At 33.1% G+C, this 22483-nt stretch overlaps 1 protein-coding gene across 5 annotated transcripts; it reads left to right on the top strand.

Annotated features, from left to right (window-relative positions):
* Positions 1-900: 900 nt before the first annotated feature.
* On the top strand, positions 901-18692 carry LOC110609279 (protein ABHD11). Of its 5 annotated transcripts, XR_002487013.2 has the most exons (14): positions 907-1294; positions 1484-1603; positions 2369-2395; positions 2830-2920; positions 3509-3552; positions 4727-4825; positions 10553-10610; positions 10725-10777; positions 11570-11671; positions 15044-15109; positions 16110-16225; positions 16328-16499; positions 17011-17289; positions 18557-18598. XR_002487013.2 is itself a non-coding variant. In XM_043954485.1 (13 exons), exons 1-13 carry the CDS (start codon positions 1160-1162, stop codon positions 18675-18677), a joined length of 1371 nt encoding a protein of 456 aa, XP_043810420.1. In that variant the 5' UTR covers positions 901-1159; the 3' UTR covers positions 18678-18692. The 5 variants fall into 5 exon arrangements, 4 of the variants coding, with proteins under 4 accessions (XP_043810420.1, XP_043810421.1, XP_021604435.1 ...); XM_043954485.1 differs by lacking the exon at positions 16110-16225 and having other exon boundaries at positions 901-1294; positions 15040-15109; positions 18557-18692; XM_021748743.2 differs by lacking the exon at positions 18557-18598 and having other exon boundaries at positions 17011-17493.
* Positions 18693-22483: the final 3791 nt, after the last annotated feature.

The raw sequence follows: 22483 nt of genomic DNA, 5'->3' as shown, positions 1-22483 counted from the left end.
AACACTTAAGTCCCTCACTTTCTCTTCCGTCCAATTTCGCAGTCCTTCCGTTCAAAATAGCCGTTTGGGACACGTGAATTGACAAAATTAACCCTCTTCTTCTTCTTCTTCTTCTTCTTCTTCTTCTTCTTCTTCTTCTTCTTCTTCTTCTTCCTACCCAGCAACTTCTTCTTCTTCTTCTTCTTCTTCTTCTTCTTCTTTCTTCTTCTTCTTCTTCTTCTTCTTCCTCCTACCCAGCAACTTTTTCTTCTTCTTCTTCTTCTTCTTCTTCTTCTTCTTCTTCTTCTTCTTCTTCTTCTTCCTCCTACCCAGCAACTTTTTCTTCTTCTTCTTCTTCCTCCTACCCAGCAAATCTTTCTTCTTCTTCTTCCTACCCAGCAACTTTTTCTTCTTCTTCCTACCCAGCAACTTCTTCTTCTTCTTCTTCTTCTTCTTCTTCTTCTTCTTCTTCTTCTTCTTCTTCTTCAACGGGAGAAAGCATGAAAGAGAAAAAAAAAAAGGAATTTCACATTAAGAGAAAGGTATTTTTGGAAAAAATTATCACCTCTCACTTTTGACTCTTTGACCAAACGGTTTAAATGAACGGAAGGACTACGAAATTGGACGGAAGAGAAAGTGAGGGACTTAAGTGTTGGGTCGCCAAAATAGAGGGACGGAAGTGTTAATTACGTTAAACCTGAGGGACTAAAAAGTAATTTTCCCATTAATAAAACATTAGAATAGGAGGATCAATTCCTTCAACGGTAGTTCACCCAACCTAGCCGGTCCACAATGGCACAGAAAACGACATGACGTTTAACCTAGGTGCCACAAAACATGGACAGTTGGTTTTGGTCCACACGGTGAGGACAGTTTGGTCATTGCGGATGGTCTCGTAGAGTCTCACCCACGTAATCAACGTGAGGTTGACACAAAGAAAAAGGCGCCTTAGTCTTCAACTGTACCTAGACGCTTCAGGGGAAGAAGAAGCTCTGTGACACCGATTTGCTTACAGCTTCGGTGTCTCCGCCTCCCATCTCTTCCCTTGAATGTTTTCCTCCTAGATTCAGTAGCATTCATTTTATTTTTTACTTGGATTATAGATTTCACCTTCAGTTTGTTCAATTCCTCTTTTGGGGAGGAATCTCTATTCTCTGTTTGCAATTTCTGTAAAACTGAAATGTCGGTGATTTCAAATTACATAGCCTGTAGTCTCCGTGATTGCGCGGCTAATCATTCTGATGGAAAGTTCAATTCTGGGCTTGTTCCCCGCGTAAATTGGAGAGTCACCAACAGGATTTCTATGCCTTACCAGGTACTATTATACACATACACACACTTTGGGGTCTTGGGTTTGTTTTAATTTGTTGAACTAGTTTTCTTTATAGTTGTTTTTGGTAGCTGATGGATGGTACTGGTATTAATGTAGACCAAATTGCTTTTACTCATTGTAATTGAATTGCCATTTATGACATATATTTGATTTTTCTTCCCTTAATTGTAGAGTAGTACATTTCCATTAGCTGTTGGTCACTCAAGCTGCACAGCTACAAAAGATGGGAGCATATTGGTAGATGAGAGGCTAGCGCCTGGCAGAAATATGTCCGAGCGCTCAGGCGTCTTGGTAATGAAATGCTTCTTATAGACACATGTTTGTAGAGACATATCAGTATAGTAGTTGAAATGTAAACTAAAATAGGAGCTTGATATTTAGGCTCCATGTGAGATTCTTGTTGGGAAGCCAAAAAGTTGTCTCTTGGAAAAGTACCATTTCAGATGCTTTGAAGAAAGAAAGTATTTACTTTATTTTAAAGTTTTTATGATTAAACTGTGTCAAAACTAAACTTCAAACCAAATTTTAATATCCTCTAATTAAACTAACATATTAAAGGAGCTACTTTTCTGAGCAGCAGCTCCAGCATTACTACCAAACGTACCCTTATGGGAAGTGTAATAGCAAAGGTGTTTTTATTTACCATTTGGTGTTTGATGAATGCATTCAATGCCTAATATTTTGTTTTGATGGTGTTTTTAGTCTTCTTAAATTTTGACAAGGAATCCATCTGGAAGGTTCTTTTTCCCCTATAGCATTGGTAGAATAAAATTTCTTCACAATACTAATGAATGAGTACATTATATATACAGAATAATTATGGAATGTAAATTTTTCATCTTCAATTTTTTTATTCGTATTAAAGTTGGCTAAATTCAATGAAAAACAAGTAATAAATAAGGAAAGAAAGGATATGCCTCACAAAATGAATTGAACAATTTATGCTTGTTAAAACAAAGATTGTGCTAATAAAAAAAAAGGAGTACTAATGAAATGAAAATAGAGGATTGAGTTTGGTCTAACTCTTTTCCTGCCTTTTGTCTTTTTTATTTGCAGGCTTATGATCTTGTTCAAGGAGAACTTGTAAGTTTCGTGTATTTCTCAAATTCCTCATTATGTAAGGACCTGGTTTTTTTTGTGTCTTTTCCACATTCTAATATATTAGTGCAACTGGTTTCCTTTGGGCAGTTAGTCTTGAAAAGTTTCATTTAAGTGTCTTACAGCACTAGTTCCTACCAATGTGCATGCTGTGAATTTCATTGTCATATTTGCCTTTCAAAAATTGGAGAACTGTGATATCCTATTGCAGTGGCATCTTAACAGTAGGAATGATAAAAATGAAACTTTAAAGAAATTTAAAACGTTGAGAAATTAGATCCATGCACTGCAGATCACATATAATAGGTTAAAAGTGTCTTGTTTTTCCAACTATATATAAGATTGCGGATGATAGATTTTATCTATTAATATTATGTGCTATTCTATTTTCTTGATGTTGAAAATGATTAAATGTGCAGGTACAATGGAGCTCTGCAATGGACAAGTCAATGCCAGATCCACCAACAGCTGTGCTTCTGCATGGCATTCTAGGTAGCCGAAAAAACTGGGGTAGGTATTGAGGTATTTCAAGCTATTTATAATGTCTAGTTGATTTGTTTGAAAATCAAATATTCATTAATAATTTTTTGTCTCACTGCCAACTTGACACCTCCGGGATATATTTTAGCATGATGTTATTATTCACCAAAGGCATTCTCCCATTCTTTTTCTTTTTGAAGTGAATGCTCTCTCCTTTATGCTTTACTTTACACTTCACCTCTAATTATATAATCCTTCCTGTAGCTTTTTATTTTTTATCTATTTTAGACAATTGACCTTCCACCTTTACTCTGCACAACTTATCACTCTTCAGTAAGCTGGTTTTCCTATTCCCTTTCACATCCCCAAATATCTCTCTCGCTCGCACTTGTTTATTTAACTTATCCTTAAGGAATCTACACTTTTATATAATTTGAGACCCCCTGAGTCCTGATCTCTGAGAGGGCACATTCCAAGAGGATGACTAAACTAGTGGTATATTAGACATGCATCTCATGCATTAATCTACTACATTAATGGTTATTTGTATGGCTGTACATGTAAATGTGGTAAAAACAACTGGTTTGCAATATGATTAAATAGATTTAAGTATTACAGGGACATTTACTCGGAGATTGGCACGGGAATTTCCAATGTGGCAGGTACTATTCAGTAAACTGATACTTCTTTTGATATATGTTGTTTCACTGTTACATGAACTACACGAGATGTGCAAATGCTTACTTGGAGCCCATGGGATGACGTAATTCTTCGGCCCATTAAGATTTCAAGAGAACTAAGAGTATATGATGTACAACCTAAGTTCTCACACCCAAAATAGTAATTTAATTCCAAACCTAATTATGCCTCTAGGCGTGCAACCTTATAGAGAGAAATAAAAATAGGAATATTCTAACAGTCCTATCAAAATATAAACTTCCTAAAAACTTAAAAGAAATATAACATTATTTATTAAATTTCCTACTACTAGAAGAAGCATGCTAATAATTAAGATGCCTTTGTTTCCAAGATGGGTTGGATCATGACTAGGACTTGGGTTATGCTTGTGGGGAGGAACATATACTTATTAATTGGTTTGCTCTTTTGATGCCAAACAACATTGGTCCTGCATTCAAGTGCAAACATGGTATCAACCCATCTGTCAAGAAGTGGGGAAAGAAAAGGAAGAGATAGGTACCTATGTAGTAATTGATTGATTGTTTTTGGAAATAAGTCCAATTAAGCCCCTGTATTTTTGTTCAAGGCCTAACAAGGGCAATTCAATTTTTTTTTTAGCGAATTAAGTCCTTATACTTTTGCTAATAACCAAATAAATTCTGACCTAATATAATATTAATTTTTTAATAACAAAATATAATTTTTTATAATTTGAAATATAAAAAATTTAGTGTTTTAATTAATATAAAAATTAAAACAATACATAGAAATAGTAAATATTTTTAAATTACAAAAAATGAAATTTTATTTATTAAAAAAATATTATTTTGTTATTAAAAAATTATTTTGTTATTAAAAAAATAATATTATATTAAGTCAGGACTTATTTGGTCCTTAGCAAAAGTATAAGGGCTTAATTGGCAAAAAATTGGATTGGACTTATTTAGCTCTTAAATAAAAGTACAGAGGTTTAATTGGACTTATTTCTGGATGTTTTTACTTTTGATGATACTTTGTTTAACTATTTGTTCTTGCATTAGTTTCTACTTTTATAGCTGAGCATTAGATTTAACTGAGTTGGGTTGCACTATTTTCATTTTGGCATTTTTTTGTGTAATGTAAGAATATTATTAACTGTTGTCGTATGTGTTGATGCAGTTTCTTTTAGTAGACCTGCGATGCCATGGTGATTCAGCTTCAATGAAGAAGAGGGGGCCCCACACTGTTGCCTCAACAGCTTTTGATGTCTTAAAACTAGTGTGTAAATTTTCAGCACTGTTTATTGAATACTGATTTTTATGCTTCAAAATTTATGCTATTATTTTGCCCTGGATAAATAAGATCTGATATATCTTGAAGCTGGTTTATCCTGTGTGTGTGGCACTGTGGCTGATGAGTCTCTTGACCAACCAAGCTGTTTGTACATACTAGAGCTTGTCCTAGTGCTTACATCTTTTGAGGCGTTTATTAAAATTGTGGGCTTATCTTTTGCGTATCATTAATTTCTTTAATTTTTTCATGGTATGTGGTGTCGTTAAAACCCCTGAATAAATATTTGCACCTTAAAGTAAAACCCTTGTGTCACGTATCACAGGAAGAATAAGAAGAATAATAAGTGGAGAATTGGAGGGAAAAATAAGAGAGAAATAGCAAATGGTGTAACAGAATGGGAAGGCAGTTTCTGCAGTAAAAAGGGAGGGAAAAGAGTTTTGTACGGGGCATTCTATATGGTCAATAAAATCTCTCTCTACTTTTTCATCTCTCTCTCTTTCTCTCCCCTATCTCACCTCTATTTTCTCTAATTCTCTCTCATCCCAATCTAAATTCTCTTCTCATCTCTTCCAATTTATCTTTGCCAAGGGTAACCTATGGCAATTTGGTATCAAAGCTCGATTTTGAGCAGCGGTAGTATTCCACAAGTAGCAAGATGACGAGATCCAAGGTTGTGCAACAAAATTCTGATTCAAACAGGATTTCTGAGCTTGAAGATCCAGTTAGGGCTCTACAGGAAGATTCCAGGAGGAAAAAGAAAGAACTAACGCAGAAGATCGAAGGGGAGTGCAAGAAAAATAAAGAGGAGTTGAGCCAGAAAATCAAAGATTCCGTGAATCTGATATTAGGAGAAATGTGAGCCTTCATGGCCTTGCAAGGAGGAAGGAAGAATAAAGCGATCTGAGGAGGCGATGAAGGAGGCAATTTCTCGGCATCATTAGGGGGAAAAGGTATTTTGGAGACCCCGAGGAGGGAAGATCGACTGCAACAACCAACTGTGGGGGATTTGGGAATCAATAGCACTAGATTTAACGAGGTGGAAGGTAAATCCAAGATTCTCCCTAAGATCAAACTGGTAACCTTTGAAGGGAAGGAGGCCTCCTTTGAAGGGAAGGAGCCGAAGGCCTAGATCAGGAAATGCATCAAGTACTTTAAAGTTTATGGAGTAAGGGAGGATCAAAAGGTCAGTATTGCTAACTTCTTTTTAATGGATAAGGCAGATCCTTGGTTCCACAATTGGTCCACAATTGGATCAAGAGTGGGAATAGACATTAGTGGGAGGATTTTGAAAGAGATCTATGTTTAAGATTTAGGGAAGAAGGATTAGCGGATGTAGTGGAGGAGATGATGAAAATGAGACAAGAAGGAACTGTAGAAGAATATCAGAGTAAGTTTGAAGATATATGGGTGAGGCTAGAAAAATTTATGCCGAATATGAGAGAAGCTTACTTCCTGTCAAGTTTAGAGGGTTTAAAGGATGAGATAAGATCGATGGTGAGGATGATGGAACCTTCAAGTTTGCCTCAAACATTCCAAATAGCCAAATTACAAGCGCAATTGCTCAACTATAGCAAAAGGAGTACCAGAATTTATTAGCCCAACCTGAGAAATAGCACCAGCACTTTCAGCCCAAACACCTATAAGGCATATTCCTCACCTTAGTCATACACACCCAAAATACCAACCTTGGACCAAAGAAATTCTACACTTAGTAAAAAATACATGAATCCTAGCCCCATAAATAACCAGGAATCAAGTTTGCAGTCTCAAATAAACCAAACACAAACAATCAAACCAATGTCAGCTCTTTTAGAACTCCTAAACCTTGCTTCAAGTGTGGAGAGAGATTCTTCCCTGGCCATCAATGTAAGATACAGCAAACGCTGATGACTATACAGATAGGGGAAAAGGAAAAAACAGGAGAAGAGAATGAAGAAGTGTGGCATGATGTGGAAGGAGGAGAAGCTACTGACCTGCAAGAAGAGGCAACCCTATCAATACATGTTCTTGAAGGGAAGCAAGGAGCCAAAACAATAAGGGTAACAGGGAGATATAAGGACAGAGAATTGCTGATATTAATTGACAGTGGGAGTACTCATAGCTTCTTGGATGCAAAGGTTGCAAAAGAATTAAAAGTGCCAATGGTAGAAATTGCTGCTATGGAAGTCACTGTAGCTGACGGAAGGGGGGTGACCAGCAATATGATAACTCCTGCATTTAATTGGAAAATTCACTGGTACAAGTTCCAATTCAATTTTAAACTGTTGGAGCTTGGCAGCTTTGATATGACTTTGGGAGTAGATTGGATGCATTCATTTAATCCAATCTTATTTGATTTTCACAATGCCAATGTTACAATCCAAAGAGCAGGAAAGGTAGTGATTCTCCAAGGAATTAAAGGAGTAAGAGCTGCAGCAAAATTGTTGTAATGCCAGACATTAGAGGAGCTGCTACATAAGCAAGGATTGGACTTTAAGACTCCAATATTTTGTGTAGAAATGACTGAGGAAGGGGAGGAGAATTCAAGGGCTGATAAGGGTACCCCAGTGCATATAGGTAACTATCCTCCTGAATTACAAAGACTGCTAAAACAGTATGCATGTGTATTTGAAGAAGCTTAAGAGTTACCACCATTTCGAAGCCACAATCATTCTATCTCATTAATACCAAATGCACAGCCTGTCAACATAAGGTCGTATAGGTACTTATATGAAATAGAGAGGCAGATTGATGAAATGCTGAAGTCCTTAGTAATACAACCAAGTAGTAGCCCATATGCATTCCCAGTTTTATTGGTTAAGGAGAAGGATAGGGCATGGAGATTTTGCATAGACTATAGAAAGTTAAATGACCTCACTATCAAGGATAGGTTTCCTATTCCTATAATAGATGATTTGTTGGATGAATTAAAAGGAGTCAGATTCTTCTCTAAGAAGGCAAGCTATCACCAAATAAGTATGAAGCCAGAAGATTCACACAAGACAATATTTAGAGCACATTAGGGGCACTATAAATCTACGGTGACGCTCTTCGGGTTGACTAATACTCCAGCTACATTCCAAGGGTTAATGAATCACATATTCAAATCTTGAGGCAATTTGTATTAGTGTTTTTTGATGGCATACAGTAACATCTTTTTGCCAAATTGAGCAAGAGCGGAAAAACAAAGGTGGATTACCTGGGGCACATTATTTCAGCAGCTGGAGTCTCTACTGATCCTATGAAAATTCAGGTTATCATCAATTGACCTAGAACATTAAAGAGTTGAGGAGTTTTTTAGGGCTCAGAGGATATTAGAGGAAGTTTGTTCATCATTATGGGTCAATCTCCAAACCCCTGACTGAGTTGCTGTAAAAAGAAACATTTTTTTTTTTAGAATAAGGAAGCCCAAACAACCTTTACAACACTCAAAGCAGCTATGTCTAATGCACATGTTTTAAGGCTTCCAGACTTCACTAAACCCTTCATTGTGGAAACAGATGTTAGTGGGACTGGTATGGGAGTAGTGTTGCAATAGGAGGGACATCCCACAGCATTTATTTCCAAGGGTTTTGGACCAAAAACAAGAGGCCTATCTGTCTATAAGAGGGAACTACTAGCAATTACATTTGCTTTAGCAAAATGGAGGCACTACTTAGAACATGGACTGTTTTTCATTAAAACATACCATGAGAGTATCAAGCATCTGTTGGAACAACAATTGCACACTAACCTACAGTTGAAGGAAGTTTCTAAATTGTTGGGGTTGACTTATAGGATACTTTACGGAGAAGGGGCTGAGAACAAGGTAGCAGATGCCTTGTCAAGGAAGCCTTCAACAGTAACGAAAGAAGCAAAATTTATGACGGTGCAGTCTAGTATGCGACCAACATGGATGGATCAACTACTGGACAGTTATGACCAGGATGCAATGGCCTCAGAATTAATAGCACACATAGCGAAGGATGCAATGGCCTCAAAAATGGCCTACTGTATTATAAGAACAGGTTATATGTTGGGATAATATGTTGGAACTCTACCATAACTCAGGGCAAGGAGGACATTTAGGCATCAATGCTTCCCATGTGAGATTGAGCAGGCATTTCTATTGGCCTGCTATGCAGAAGTCTGTCATTGAATGGATAAAAAAATGTGAAGTGTGTGCAAGGTATAAAGTTGAAAATGTAGTTTCTCATGGCTTATTATAGCTGTTGTCTATTCCCATGCAGGCTTGGCAACAAATATCCATAGATGTTATTGAGCAATTACTCCAATCCCAAGGCAAAGACACTATTTTGGTGGTCATATACAGATTCACCAAGTATGCTCATTTTATTACCTTGAGACATCCATTCTCAGCTTCTGTTGTGGCAAACTTATTTCTGGACTCAATAGTCAAACTTCATGATCCCCCTCAGTTTATAGTCTCAAATAGAGACAGAATGTTCACCAACCTATTTTGGAGAGAGTTATTCAAGTGGGACAAAGCTGACATTCAACACAGCTTATCACTCTCAATCAGATGGCTAAACAGAAAGATTGAATAAGAGTTTGGAAGCCTACCTGAGATGTAATTGTTTCCAGCAACCTCAGTCTCGGAGTAAGTGGATACCCTTAGCAGAGTGGTGGTATAATACAAGCCATCACAGTGCCTTGAAAATGTCCCCATTCTCAGGGAGAGGGTATTATCAAGTATTACAGGAAGAATAAGAAGAATAAAAAGTGAAGAATTTGAGGGAAAAATAAGAGAGAAATAACAAATGGTGTAACTGAATGGGAAGGCAGTTTCTGCAGTATAAAGAGAGGGAAAAGAGTTTTGTATGGGCATTCTACATGATCAATAAAATCTCTCTCTCTCTCTCTCTCTCTCTCTCTCTCTCTCTCTCTCTCTCTCTCCCCCCTATCTCACCTCCATTTTCTCTAATTCTCTCTTATCCCAATCTAAATTCTCTTCTCATCTCTTCTAATTCATCTCTGCCAAGGGTAACCTGTGGCACCTTGACGTATTTGTTTACACAAAAATGATGAAGGTGAAGTTCCCAGTCATTAGAATCTTAAAGTATATCCAAATAAAGTATATTTAAATCCCTTATTAGAAATGCCTGCATATACAAATCTTTGTTGCCTAGTGAAACATGCAAATGCAACTTTTAGGTATCTAGTGAGAACTTGAAGCTCTTCATTTATGGAAAATCATGAAATGGAAATGCTCATCACTTTGCTGGAAAATACTGCAAATATGGTTTATTAGATTGTTCACTATTGTGGAAATATCTGGAAGGGGACTTATTTATGTTCGGATCTCTCAACCATGCTATTTGCATTGCATAGTTTTAACATTGGACGAAGCAGATATATAATTAAATTAATTGGTATGAAATTCGGGGTTTTTTTGGGTATATTTGTGATGATTCTGCTTTTGGACAAAATTTTCACGTGTGCGTTTCAATTTTTTTAAAAATTTTTGTGCCACTTTTGTAGTTTACTTATTGCAAGTTTGAATTGCAACTATAGCATCCTTAGGCAATTGCGTGTCTAAAATATTGGATGTATTTATTTTGTAGTTTACTTATTACAAGTTTGAATTGCAATTATATCATCCTTATGCAATTGGGGTGTCTAAAATATTGAATGTATTATTTAAAACTCGGGTTGTCAAAAGTTCCATAAGAATATTTGAGATTTATTATGTTTTCTCAAAATTTTCTTTTCTTGTGTTTTTGGCTGGAATAGGTTGCTCAGCTTAGAATGACTCCCCGGGTTCTTATTGGCCACAGCTTTGGAGGAAAAGGTACTTCTTGTTTTTTGGACTTGCAAGTTGCAACTAACAGCAAATTGTATGTGATAGTTTACACATCTTTCAGATGATTAAAGTGCTTAATGTGCTTCCTAATTATCCATGCAGTTGTCTTGAGCATGGTGGAACAAGCTGCAAAGCCTCTTGCGAGATCAGTTAGAGTAAGTTTGCTATTGCAGATGTTAAAAAGGGTTTTAGAATTTGGGATTGTGTTGGCTCTCGGTTCTACAGATATTAATTAATTTTGGATAACAAAACTTTAACTGGAGGTAGGTATGCAGTCAAGTTTGAAATGTTTTGAACATCTGAAACTTTGACATATGAGGAACTGTGATATTTGAAACTTTTGTTGCATGCAGAAAACCATTTTCTAGGCATTTGGAACTTTGACATATTTTGAATTATTTTTATATTTTACTAAAATTAATTACAGAGATAGTTCGAAATATGAAAAACAAAGCCTATGGAGAGAGAGTTCAAAATATGAAAAACAAAGCCTATGGATCGGAGAAACTAATTCTTCATACCCTCATGGTCCTTTGTACTATTATGTCTTATTGGTGAATGTGGAACTCTTCAAAGGAGTGTAATGATGCATCAGTGTACCTACTTATAGATATGTGAAGCCTGAGTTCTAACTGAAGCCCATATTGGAGAGTGGGATGTATTCATAATTTTTTTATTATTCTGTTGGATGTCTTAGGAAAAAGCTCTATTAATTAATCTTTTACTTTTATATTGTATAAGGTCGATTTAGCAATCTTATAGATTTGTTTCACTATATAAGGGATGTAACTGACGGCATTATTTGGTTTCATTTGATTCTACTTCATCCTTTTTTTGCCAAAGATTATACTTCATTTGGATGCTATAGTGTAGGGGTTAACTCCATTAAAAATTCATGATCAGAATTACGTTTCTGTTGGTTTTCTTTGTTTTTTCTTCCGCTAAAGGCTTGGATTCTAGATGCTACGCCTGGAAAAGTTCGAGCTGGTGGAGATGGAGAGGATCATCCAGCAGAATTGATATCTTTCCTGCGCAAGCTGCCAAAGGAGGTATGTGGTCATAATTTCAATCATCCTTCTTCAGATTTATCATGTGCCTGCTGTTGTTTTGAGCTGTGTCATTGTTATATTAATGTGCTAATATGTATTGCATTGGGTTCGTAGTGGTAGTCCTTCCCAAATTCAGGTTTCTTCATGTTCTTCTCTCTTACTCTTGTCTTTCCCTGAGATTTTTTCCCTTGTTTTTCTCTATTTTTTCTTTCTTCTTTTCCTGAGTTTTCCTCCCTTCTTTCCCTTTATTTCTTTTGTTCTTTTTGGCAGACCTTGTTTCTTCCTTCCTTTTTATTGAAATCCAGATTTCTTCTCTATTTCCTTCTTGAAACTCTTGAATCAAATTTCTTTCTCCTTTTGTTGCTTTCTGGCTCATTTTTCTTCTCTACTTTTCAATTCCTGAAACCTTTTTCTTGAAATTCTTAAAATCTTTGTCCTTCCTCCACTTTTTCCCTAATTCTCATTTACTTTTTTTCTTTTTTTCCCCTGTTTCTATTTCTCTTCTTTTCACCAGAAGTGACACTGTTTTTAGGGTTTTTTTTTCTTCTATTTATTTTCTTTAATTCATCAATCACAGAGCTTCGACGGACTGGAAGTCTTCTTTCTTCCTTAAATTTCTCTTTTCCATCATGGAAATACAACCTTGGCAATAAAAAGCCCCCTTGGTATGCTAGAATGTATCAAGAGAAACATTAAAAGACGAGGAGTTGCTGGGAAAATGAGATCAGAAATGGGAAAATTTTGAGAACCCTGATGTCAGTGAATAGATAACGGATGAGATCAACTTCCTGTAAATTCCAAAGCCAAATGAAGAACAAGATGCCTCATGTGGAGTGTCCAATTAGAATGACGAGTGCACCAAGGTGTAGCAGGACTCTATTGTTGATATGTCTAGTGTAAGTGATGGCTTTGAGGAGAAGAATGATGAATAATGGGGAAAATGAGAGCTGAATCTGAAGTGATTGCACAACTCTTTCTGAACTTAATTTTTTTTGCTGCAGAAATTCTATTAAAAAATTTAAAATAAAGGAGTTACAAAGTGTGTTGGTGTTTTAAGCAAGGGGCAGTATTTTGGAGCCAAGATGGTGAATTTAACTGTTGTGATCTTATAATTCTCATGGAAGATGAATCGGAGATGACAAGAAGAGTTCATATTTCCTGCAGAAATGAGGAAGTATCTGGCAATTTCAGCTGATGCTCCATCAGCAAAGGATGATACTTGGGAGGACAGCAGTTTTATTCAGTCCAATTTCCTAAGGAATTTCATATTCTTGGGGAAAAGAATGTGCTACATGGGGATGGTTTGTCACATGGGGAAGAAATGGAGGAAATAGGTCTAGAAATAAGTGTAATAGATAGAGATGAGGAAGGGGATTCAATAGAGAGAAAATTAGTTAGAAGCAGTTATTTGCTAGAATCTAGTCTATACAAGAGCTAGGAATAGCTCTAGGAACGTCATTCTGAAATTCTAATCAATGAAGATATATTTTCTCTCTCTATAAATCTCTCTCTCTCTCTCTTCTATTCCTACTTTCCTTTCTCTATTTTCCTTCTCTAGTTTATATTCTTTTTGAGATTGAGAATCCTCATGACACCTTAATGCAACGTTATTTAGCTCCTCGTGCAGATGTCTATATATCCAGATTCCAGACACCTATATTGTTTTTGCAGAAGTTCCCAATAACCTTGAACATCATGGACTTGACATTGTAACTATTGTTTGCCATTATGTTTATATGCATAGTTGCCAAAACCAAACTGGACCGGGCAGTCAGACTAGGTTAACTGACAACTGGACCATGGTCTGGTTCAGTTTGTAAGACACTTTGCATTTCATAAAACTTGTATAAACTTATCACGTCCCACATTGATTGTTTACGAAAAAGTGAAATTGTATATAATAGCTAGCACGAAACTACTAAATAATTTGAATTAACCATTTTGGACAAAAAAAAGTGGGTCTAAAAGTTATTTGTATCAGTTTGAGTCAAACGGTTACAATTGGTATCAGAATCACCTTGGATCAAAAAATAATATGGAGCTACTGGGCTACTGGGCTTGCGAGGAAAGACACAAGATGGAGCGGCTCAACACACTAGTGAACCACAATATCTAAGGGTCGGTCCTGGCATAACAATTGTACTCGATTCAGCACAACAAAATTGCAATAGAGATGTTGCAAAATCGAGTGGGAGAGAATTAGCATGCCCCACGTCGATTGTTTATGGAAAAGTGGAATTATATATAATAGCTAGTACGAAATTACTAAATAACTTGGATTAACCATTTTTTGCCAAGAAAAAAGTGGGTTTAGAAGTTATTTCAATTAGTTTAGACTGAACTGTTATAAAACCTGGTAGTCTTGATAGTTTGATTCCAGTTTTTTAAATCGAACCAATCTCTGTAATTTAAAAATATTCTTTTGTGGAATCCTGGTACCTCAGGATGCATCCATTGACCTTTGCCATCTGAACTAGTCCTTTCGTTTGATATTTTTCACATTTAAAATATATTATATCTAGAATTTGATATTTTTTAAGCATTATATTAATATAAAATAATTAAGAACCATTAACCTATAACTGCTATTATAACAAAAAAATAGAAAACTATAATTTCAGTAATTAATATTATTAGTAATTTGTTTTATTGCACTCACAAGTTTATAAGTGTATTTAGTTAAACCTTAGAATGTTTCAGGTCCAAGTCCAACACCCAATCCCCATTCTCTTGTCGCAAAAAAAAATTATTGGTTAAATTAAATTTTTACATTGTTTTATTTTTATTATCTCTTATACACTACAAAAGTACATAAATTTTTGTGTTTATTGTTTTATATTATTTTAATATAGTAATATTTATTTTTCATTTGTTATTTTAAAATTTTAATTTTAAGTTTTTCTCTTTCACATATAACTGAATGTTATTATTTGAAATTTCAAATTATATTTCTAAAAGTATTTGAATCTTAAAATTAAGTAAACTTATTTTGATAATTATTTAGAAAATAAAAGCATTAATTACAATAAGAACATTATTTTTAATTTTATAAAACTTTAAACCCTTGACCCTTTACTCTCATCGGTTTATTGACCGAGCTGGATTTAAAAACATTGTTTATATGTATGGATTCTTATGCTATTATCTTGTCTAGGTATCTCTTAGCTTCATTCCTTTTGTTGCCTTGTGCTAATTTTGTAGGTTTATATAATTATATATGTCATCTATCTTCAAATGCACAATTCAAACCCCCCCACCCCAAAAAAAAAAAAAAAAAAAAAAAGAAAAAAGAATACACCCCCCAAAATCTCATGGTGTTTTCATTTTTTCAGTAAGATTGTAAATAATGTTATATGTATTTCTTTAAGGAAGGTCTCCTCAAAGCGAGAGGTTGTGAATGCTCTTCTGCAGGAGGGATTTTCTACAGATGTTGCGCAGGTATATTTCAAATTTCAATTGATTTTAGGACCAGTGGTTCTATTTAAATCCTTAGTTTATTGGGCTTGACTATTGTTCGACGTTGGCTAAATTGAAGTTGGTTATACCATTTGCTTAATATCTACTAAGATACTTGTACAAAATGATAAAATTGAATAAAGACGGTCGGTGATCCACTGTTCATATCACCTTCATACTGAGTTTATTTAAATGTTACAAGACTTCTTGTATCATTTGTTTAAGAATACCTTGATCATTGTCCTATTGATTTTGTTCAAAATTGTGGCTGAGATTAGTTGTTGCATGTGAAATAAAACTAAGTGGAGGTCATGGGTTCCAATTCTAAAGCCAGGATTTTTACCAGGAGGGGGGAGGGAGAGTCCTGGTGAAGAAACATCTCATGTTACCCCTTTTTCTAGGGATAACCATGCAAATCAACGAACTTGCCAACACAAATCAGGGATAATCATACAAGAATTCATGTTACCCCTTGCAATGATGTTTTCCATTCCACCTCTTTCTCCAGCCAGTCACAATAATTTATAAATTTGTCTTCTAGGCCAAAACAAAAAGCTCAGAGAATTGATTTTTGTGTGAGATGATGCACAAAATATTGTACCAAAAGAGAACTCTTCACATATCTCATGTCAAAGCATAGGTTAGAAGTCAATTAACCTTTACTTCTGAACTGTACAAACCAACCTCATACTATATTTTAAGTGCACCAACCATGGTTCATCCTGCACTTGGCAACACTGATTGGTCTCAAAATCGTTTCAACTGAGACCCTCTGCATCCACTTTGGTGACTTTGATAGATGAGAGAGTAATACTCAACATCCTCATTTTGATAGGCTGCTAGAAACTCCTCACATCACTTAATGGTATTTGCAAAAAGATTCCTACCTAATTATTAGTCTTCTAATTCCTCATTGTTTTACTATATTCTTCTGTTAAGATACTGGTTTTGGTTCTTGAGTAATTTTCTTATTTTTAATCAGTGGGTGGTAACTAATCTTCAACCAAATGGTCCTGGTTCATCATTGGGCTTCTCATGGGTATTTGACCTTGATGGGATTGCTGAAATGTACAAATCTTATGAAGAAACAAATTTATGGTAATTTTGAATAATTATTGGTGTTAAGGAATTAATTTTTCTTTAGTCAATCCAAACTCAACCTGAAGGTTGCTTTCTTTCTTCTTCAATTTATCAATATAGGAAATTTGTTGAAAATTTGCCTCGAGGGGTTCATGTCAATTTCCTCAAGGCTGAAAGGAGTTTGCACAGGTGGGCCCTTGAAGATCTGCAGAGAATTCATGCTGCCGAGGATACGGCTGCTGAGGAGGGAGGTGGAGTTGAAATGCATGTCCTTGAAGATGCTGGCCATTGGGTATGTTACAGTTAATATGTGAATATTTACTAGTTCAGCTGAGGCATGTATCTTTATGTTACAACTTCCACTGCACGTCTCTTCATCCCGTGTGAAAGCCAAAATAAAGGTAGCCATTCAGGACTAATGAAAACATTCATACTTAGAGGACTGGTTGTCATGCCTTGCTTGCTTTATTCTCTTGGAAAAAAAAGGAAAAATCAAGTTCCTAAGATTGAAGTTTGCTTCTTAACCTTGATAATTTTGGTTCTTAGGATTTATTCAGCTCCTTGGCATAAATTATTATATAGGTCAGGCCACCTGAACTTGAGGCAATTAAAAACCCACTTTTCCTCTGGCTTTTTGGTTGATATTTGATCCTATTAACACAGATTTAGTTGTTTGCTGATTGCTAATGTTGTTGCTAGGCTGATGACCGGTATGCATATTTAGGCAGGTGTGTGTTGGTTGGTAACCGTAACTTACAGCTTTCTTGAAAAGTTCATACTGATCATTATCTCCTTTTTTACAGGTACACGCTGATAACCCAGATGGGCTTTTCAGGATTCTTTCTTCTTCTTTCGGGGGATTTAAAGCCCGAAGGTGTTGAATCACTGGTTGCGCTTGTTTTGGATACGACAGCCATAAATTACTCAACTTTTTCATGTAATCTTTTTTATCGTACCACAAATTTATCAAGTGATCCACCCATTTGTACCATAGGCTTAGAGTATAATTTTGGTTTCTTGGAAATTTTCATGTTGGAGCATGCTTGTGCTAGGAGTAATCCTGGTAACAAGCTTGTCAACAAATCTGAGTTGTTTTGAGTTTTGACTCCTTTCAGGGTTGATTAATTTTTTTAATAGAACTCTAGATCTGCTCAGTCCTTAAAAAACTACATAATAGCCAACTGTTATAGATATGTATTTCAGTTCGTTGGTTCCATTGAATGATTATGAAGTTATTGTTATTATTATTTTTTGAGATAATAACAACAAAAAAATTCATTTTTTTCTATTTTTACAATTTTACCTTATTCTTTATAATTTGTCAATTAAATCTCACTTTCCCTTTGTCTTGATGTTAGATTTTTTGTTGAAAATTAACAGAATGGTTAGGTCATTTTACACGTCTATGTCAGCAAAATTTTGGGTATAATTATTTACGACTTTATAGTTACAACTTAAAATTATAATAGTTACAACTTAAAAAATTATAATTTAATTGATAAATTTTTAAAATTTAGGGCGTAATTATAAAATTTTTTAAAGTTAATTTTTTTATTATTTTTCCGGATAATATTAAAAAGTAATTTATAATATTATTATAAATTTTTTAGTTTTATCATATATATTTTATTTAAATTTAATTCTAAATTAACTCATTTTTTAAATTATTTTTAAAATCACTAATTTTTATTGTAATTTGAAAAAGTGAATAATTAATAATATAATTGAAAAAAATATTATTTTAAAAAATATATTAAAAAAATAGTTATAACTATTTTATTATTTTATATTTTTAAAAATAATTATATAAAATATAATTTTAAATTTCATATTATGAAATATAATTAATATATTATTTTAAATTATAATTAGTAGGAATTTAAAAAAATTAGGATGTGGATTAATTTTGGATTAAATTAAAATAAATTGATATATTAAATTATTGATGAAAGTAAGAAATTTATAATAATAATATAAATTATTTTTTTAATATTATGAATTTTAATTTTAAGAAAAATAGTTAAAAAATTTTTAATTTTTAAAATAATTTTATAATTGCACTATAAACTTAAAAAAATTTATCAATTAAATTCTAATATTTTATATTATAATCAATGGTATTCTGAACTTGGCAGAATAACCTAACAATGATGAATTAAATAATGTGATAATTCTATTAGCTTCCAATAGAAAATCTAATGGTTGAGTGTAATTGAAATAGATATAAAAATGTGAAATTTAATTGGGGAATTATAAATGAGAAGATACAATTATAAAAATAGAAAAAGAATAGATTGTTTTTTTTTTATCAATAACTCTTATTTTTGTCAATTTATTATCGGCCAGCAAATTAGTTACTACGCAAGAAATTTGTTTCATTCTCATGTCCAATTATTGTTTCATTCAGTTTCTTACTTCTTGGAAGACTATTGCTAAAATGAAAAATGGCTTCTTTCCGTTGCAATGTTAAAAATCCGTTTCAAGTTCTTGCTTCTCTAGTATCAGTTTCGCTATCTCTTTTGATACGTCAGGTTGCTGATATAGATTATCTATTTTACAACCTATAATTTATTAACTATGTTTGGATGATTAGTGGTAGAAAAGAAAATAAGTGAGAAAAAAGGACGACTCCATTCCTCCCTATCGAGAGCTCCATCATCTACAGCAAATCCCAAACTTCACAAAGTCCTCTTAATCATATCAAGTCTTAAAAGATCTGTCTTCTTCTCTGGCAAGCTCATAAGCAAATACCCAATTTCTTCTCTTTCAGTCTTTTACCAGGTCTCTCCTGACTACCAATGTCTATTGATGGAATTCGATCATTAGAGGACTCACCCACAATCGATGTTAATATAAGAATATTTATATAATTTTTCTAAAAAAAGTACATTTTCTCTCCATTTTGGAGAGAAAGGTACAAATGAAAAATTCTAAATTATTTTCCATTCCATGCTATATTTTATGGCCATATTAAATATTTTAAATTAGCAAAATATGACTATAACACTATTTTGTTGTTCTCATAATTTTTAAATATGTACACTTATCAGTTCGCCAACATAACTTAATTGCATAAATAAATGAACCAATATGTGTGTAGTAATTAAAATTTATACACATAATGGAAAATACGGAGATAATACTTTCTCTACAGTAGCTTTGGTTATATTAACTCAATAAATGTCCAATCCACATATTGTTTTCCACTGTCTCATTTATCCCACTCGATAAAAAAAATTAACAATGCTAATTCAGGGGTATTTTAAACTTTTTATCGTTTTACTCTTTCTAGAATTTTCACATCAATCAAATTTCTCTATTTAAATGAAACACTCTAAATGGCAAGTTTCTCTATACAAAGAGAATGAAGGGAGCATAATTGAAAGGAAGGACCAATATATGCTTAATATTGCAATAGCCACACTTTCTCATGCTCATCTAGCACTAAGCATAAAATAGTTAAACTGAGAAAACCAAATCAATTTAATTTGGTTATTTGGTTTGGTTCAGTTTCGGTTATTGATTTGAAATAAATTATGTTTTTCGATTTGATTCGATTAATGTTATGAGAAAATCAAATTAACCGAACCGATTTTCATTACATAATGCTATGTCATTTTTTGTTTATATATATATATATATATAACATAATTTAAACATCCTAAAAATCTTTGAAATTGTGTTTTATTAATTATTTCATCAGGAAACTTGTCTCCAAATACTAAAGTTCTTTCAATTGGCTGTATAATACCCTGCTCTATATAATGTCTTAAAAATCTTGTTTTGGTTTCAAATAATTTCATTTTAGTTTTACTTAATGCTAGAACATTTTTCCTTATGATCATATTGAAAGTTTTTAAATGCTTAAAATGTTCATCTATGGTCTGGCTGAATATAAGAACATCATCTATGTAAACTATACAGAATTTTGAATAGGGATTGAAAATGTCATTCATAATTCTTTGAAATTCTTACGGTGCATTTTTTAATCCAAAAAGCATTACATTCCACTCATATTGTCCAAAAGGAACTGTAAATGCCGTTTTATATCTATCATCAGGATGAATTTGAATCTGCCAATATCCTGACTTCATATCAAATTTACTAAAGATGTTTGCATTATATAATCTGTTTAAAAGATCTTTCTTATTTGGGATGGGGTACCTGATCCATTTTAATGCTGCATTTAACGGCTTATAATTTATAACTAGTCTAGGTGTTTCTCTTTCAATTTCTGCACTTTTATTTACATAAAAAGCTGCACAGGACCAAGGACTCCTTGACTTTCTTATTAATTTTTTATCTTCTAATTCTTTGATTTCTTTTTTACAATATTCCAATAATTCTGGTGCCATTTGAATTGGTCTTGCCTTAGTAGAGATAGTTCTTTCATCAAAGTTTTCTTCACAAGGTAAATCTACTATATGCTATTTTCTATTCCAAAATGCATTTGGAAGATCAGAACATAATTCTCCTTCCATACTTTTTCTTAACTTCTCTATCTTTTCTTTTATGAATTTATCTTCCAACTGACTCTTAATTCTATCCAAATGTATATTGTTTTTTAAGTCTTTTAAATCTTCTGTTTTAGATTTTATCATTGAATTTATTTCCATTGTCCTAATGGAATGTGCTTTTATTAAATTTAAATTTTTCTTTTTAGGTTTCTCTGTAAAATTTAACCTAACTGTTTTATTTCTTATTCTAAATTTTATACAATCATCATTTACTGAATATGGTGTTATTAGATTTATAAAGGGTGTTCCTATTATAACCATATGGTTTATCTGTTGAGATAATAAAAATACAGTTTTTATTTCTAAATCCTGATTTACTATTAACGCCTCTGTTTTACCTAGTATATTTAATTTGGTCCTATTTGCCGTGGATAATTTTTCTTTAGTTTTATTCCAAAATCTCCTTGGTACTAAACTTGATTTTATACAATTTAGATCTGCTCCTGTGTCAAACAGTGCTATAGTATCTATAATAAAATTTTCTGATAATTTTATCTTTAATTTTATTAAGTATTTTCTGAAAGTTATCTCTTGTAATAATATTATAAAATTACTATCCATATTTTTATTATCTAATTGTCTTATATCATTCTGGTCATCCTCATCTTCCTTTTCTTCATTAGATGAAGAAGACGACTCAGACATTATCTATTCTTCTAGAATTTTAATCCTTTTAGCATCTTTTTGAAGCTGACCTTTTAAATCTTTAACCTCATTTTTTATTATTTTAATTTCTCTTTGTAAATCCTCTATTGATATTTTTTCTCTTGATTGTTTATTTTTCTCTAATATTTTGGTTAAATCATATGTTTGTTTACTTATTCTAGGAATACTTTCTTTAATTTCCTCTGTCTCATCCATACTCCTAATTAGTTTTTTAAGAAACTTTTCTTTAGTACTATTATCCTCTATACTGTTTATTAATTCTAATAATGAACTATGTTCTTTAGTTAATACACTTATTGATTTTTCTCACGAGCTAGATTCTAACTCATCTATCTGGTTTTCACTTTCTATAAATTCTGAATCTGAGGAATTTACATGTATACATAATTCTTGAATCTTATTTACTATTTCTTCTTCCAGATTTAATTCATTTAATTTTTTATTGAACTTACAAAATTTGGATGTATGACCCTTCTTTCCACAATTATAACATGTTAGGTCTTTGAATGACTTTTTATTCTGGGTTTTATCTATTGGGGCCTTCTTCCTATATTTTTTATAAGGATTATATTTTTTCTTTTTACTATAAAATTCTTCTTTATTATTGTTATTAGGCCTAGCTATATATTTCTTTTTGTAATGATGATATTTTTTTATGATATCTTCTGGTTTTATCTTTTGAACACTGACCATTACATCCTTTATCCTAACCTATTCCATAATCAAATTGTTTACAAAAGGATCCTAATTCATGTTTAGTTTTATGCATTTCATATTTTAATGTTCTTTGTAATTTTAGATCATGACATATCTGTAATCCTTCCTTTTGGATTATACTTACTAACTGACCAAATGTTAACTTACTATAAGGTATCGGGTTCCCGTACTGGTTTTTTATATGATTTCTTACTTTCTCTCCTAGGAAATAAGGAAGTCCTGCTAAGAATTTCTCCTTCCAAAAGTCCTGGTTTGAATCCTCCCTTAACATTAACCTAGTTAAAAATGTTGTTTTATAATTCTGGAAATGACTTAATTTTTTACATTTTAAGTTACTTAATAACTCGGCATTCTTATCTTTTAAATGGGATGGGTC

This window comes from Manihot esculenta, chromosome 2, assembly GCF_001659605.2.
Source record: "Manihot esculenta cultivar AM560-2 chromosome 2, M.esculenta_v8, whole genome shotgun sequence".
Taxonomy (NCBI): domain Eukaryota; kingdom Viridiplantae; phylum Streptophyta; class Magnoliopsida; order Malpighiales; family Euphorbiaceae; genus Manihot; species Manihot esculenta.
This window is presented reverse-complemented; position numbering and strand designations above follow the sequence as displayed.

Excerpts from the sequence above, each read along its gene's own strand:
- LOC110609279 (XM_043954485.1), top strand. The coding sequence starts at position 1,160 with ATGTCGGTGATTTCAAATTACATAGCCTGTAGTCTCCGTGATTGCGCG. Across the intron at positions 2,921-3,508 it reads AGGTAGCCGAAAAAACTGGG|GGACATTTACTCGGAGATTG; the intron begins GTAGGTATTGAG and ends TAAGTATTACAG. Across the intron at positions 11,672-15,039 it reads TGCGCAAGCTGCCAAAGGAG|GAAGGTCTCCTCAAAGCGAG; the intron begins GTATGTGGTCAT and ends TATTTCTTTAAG.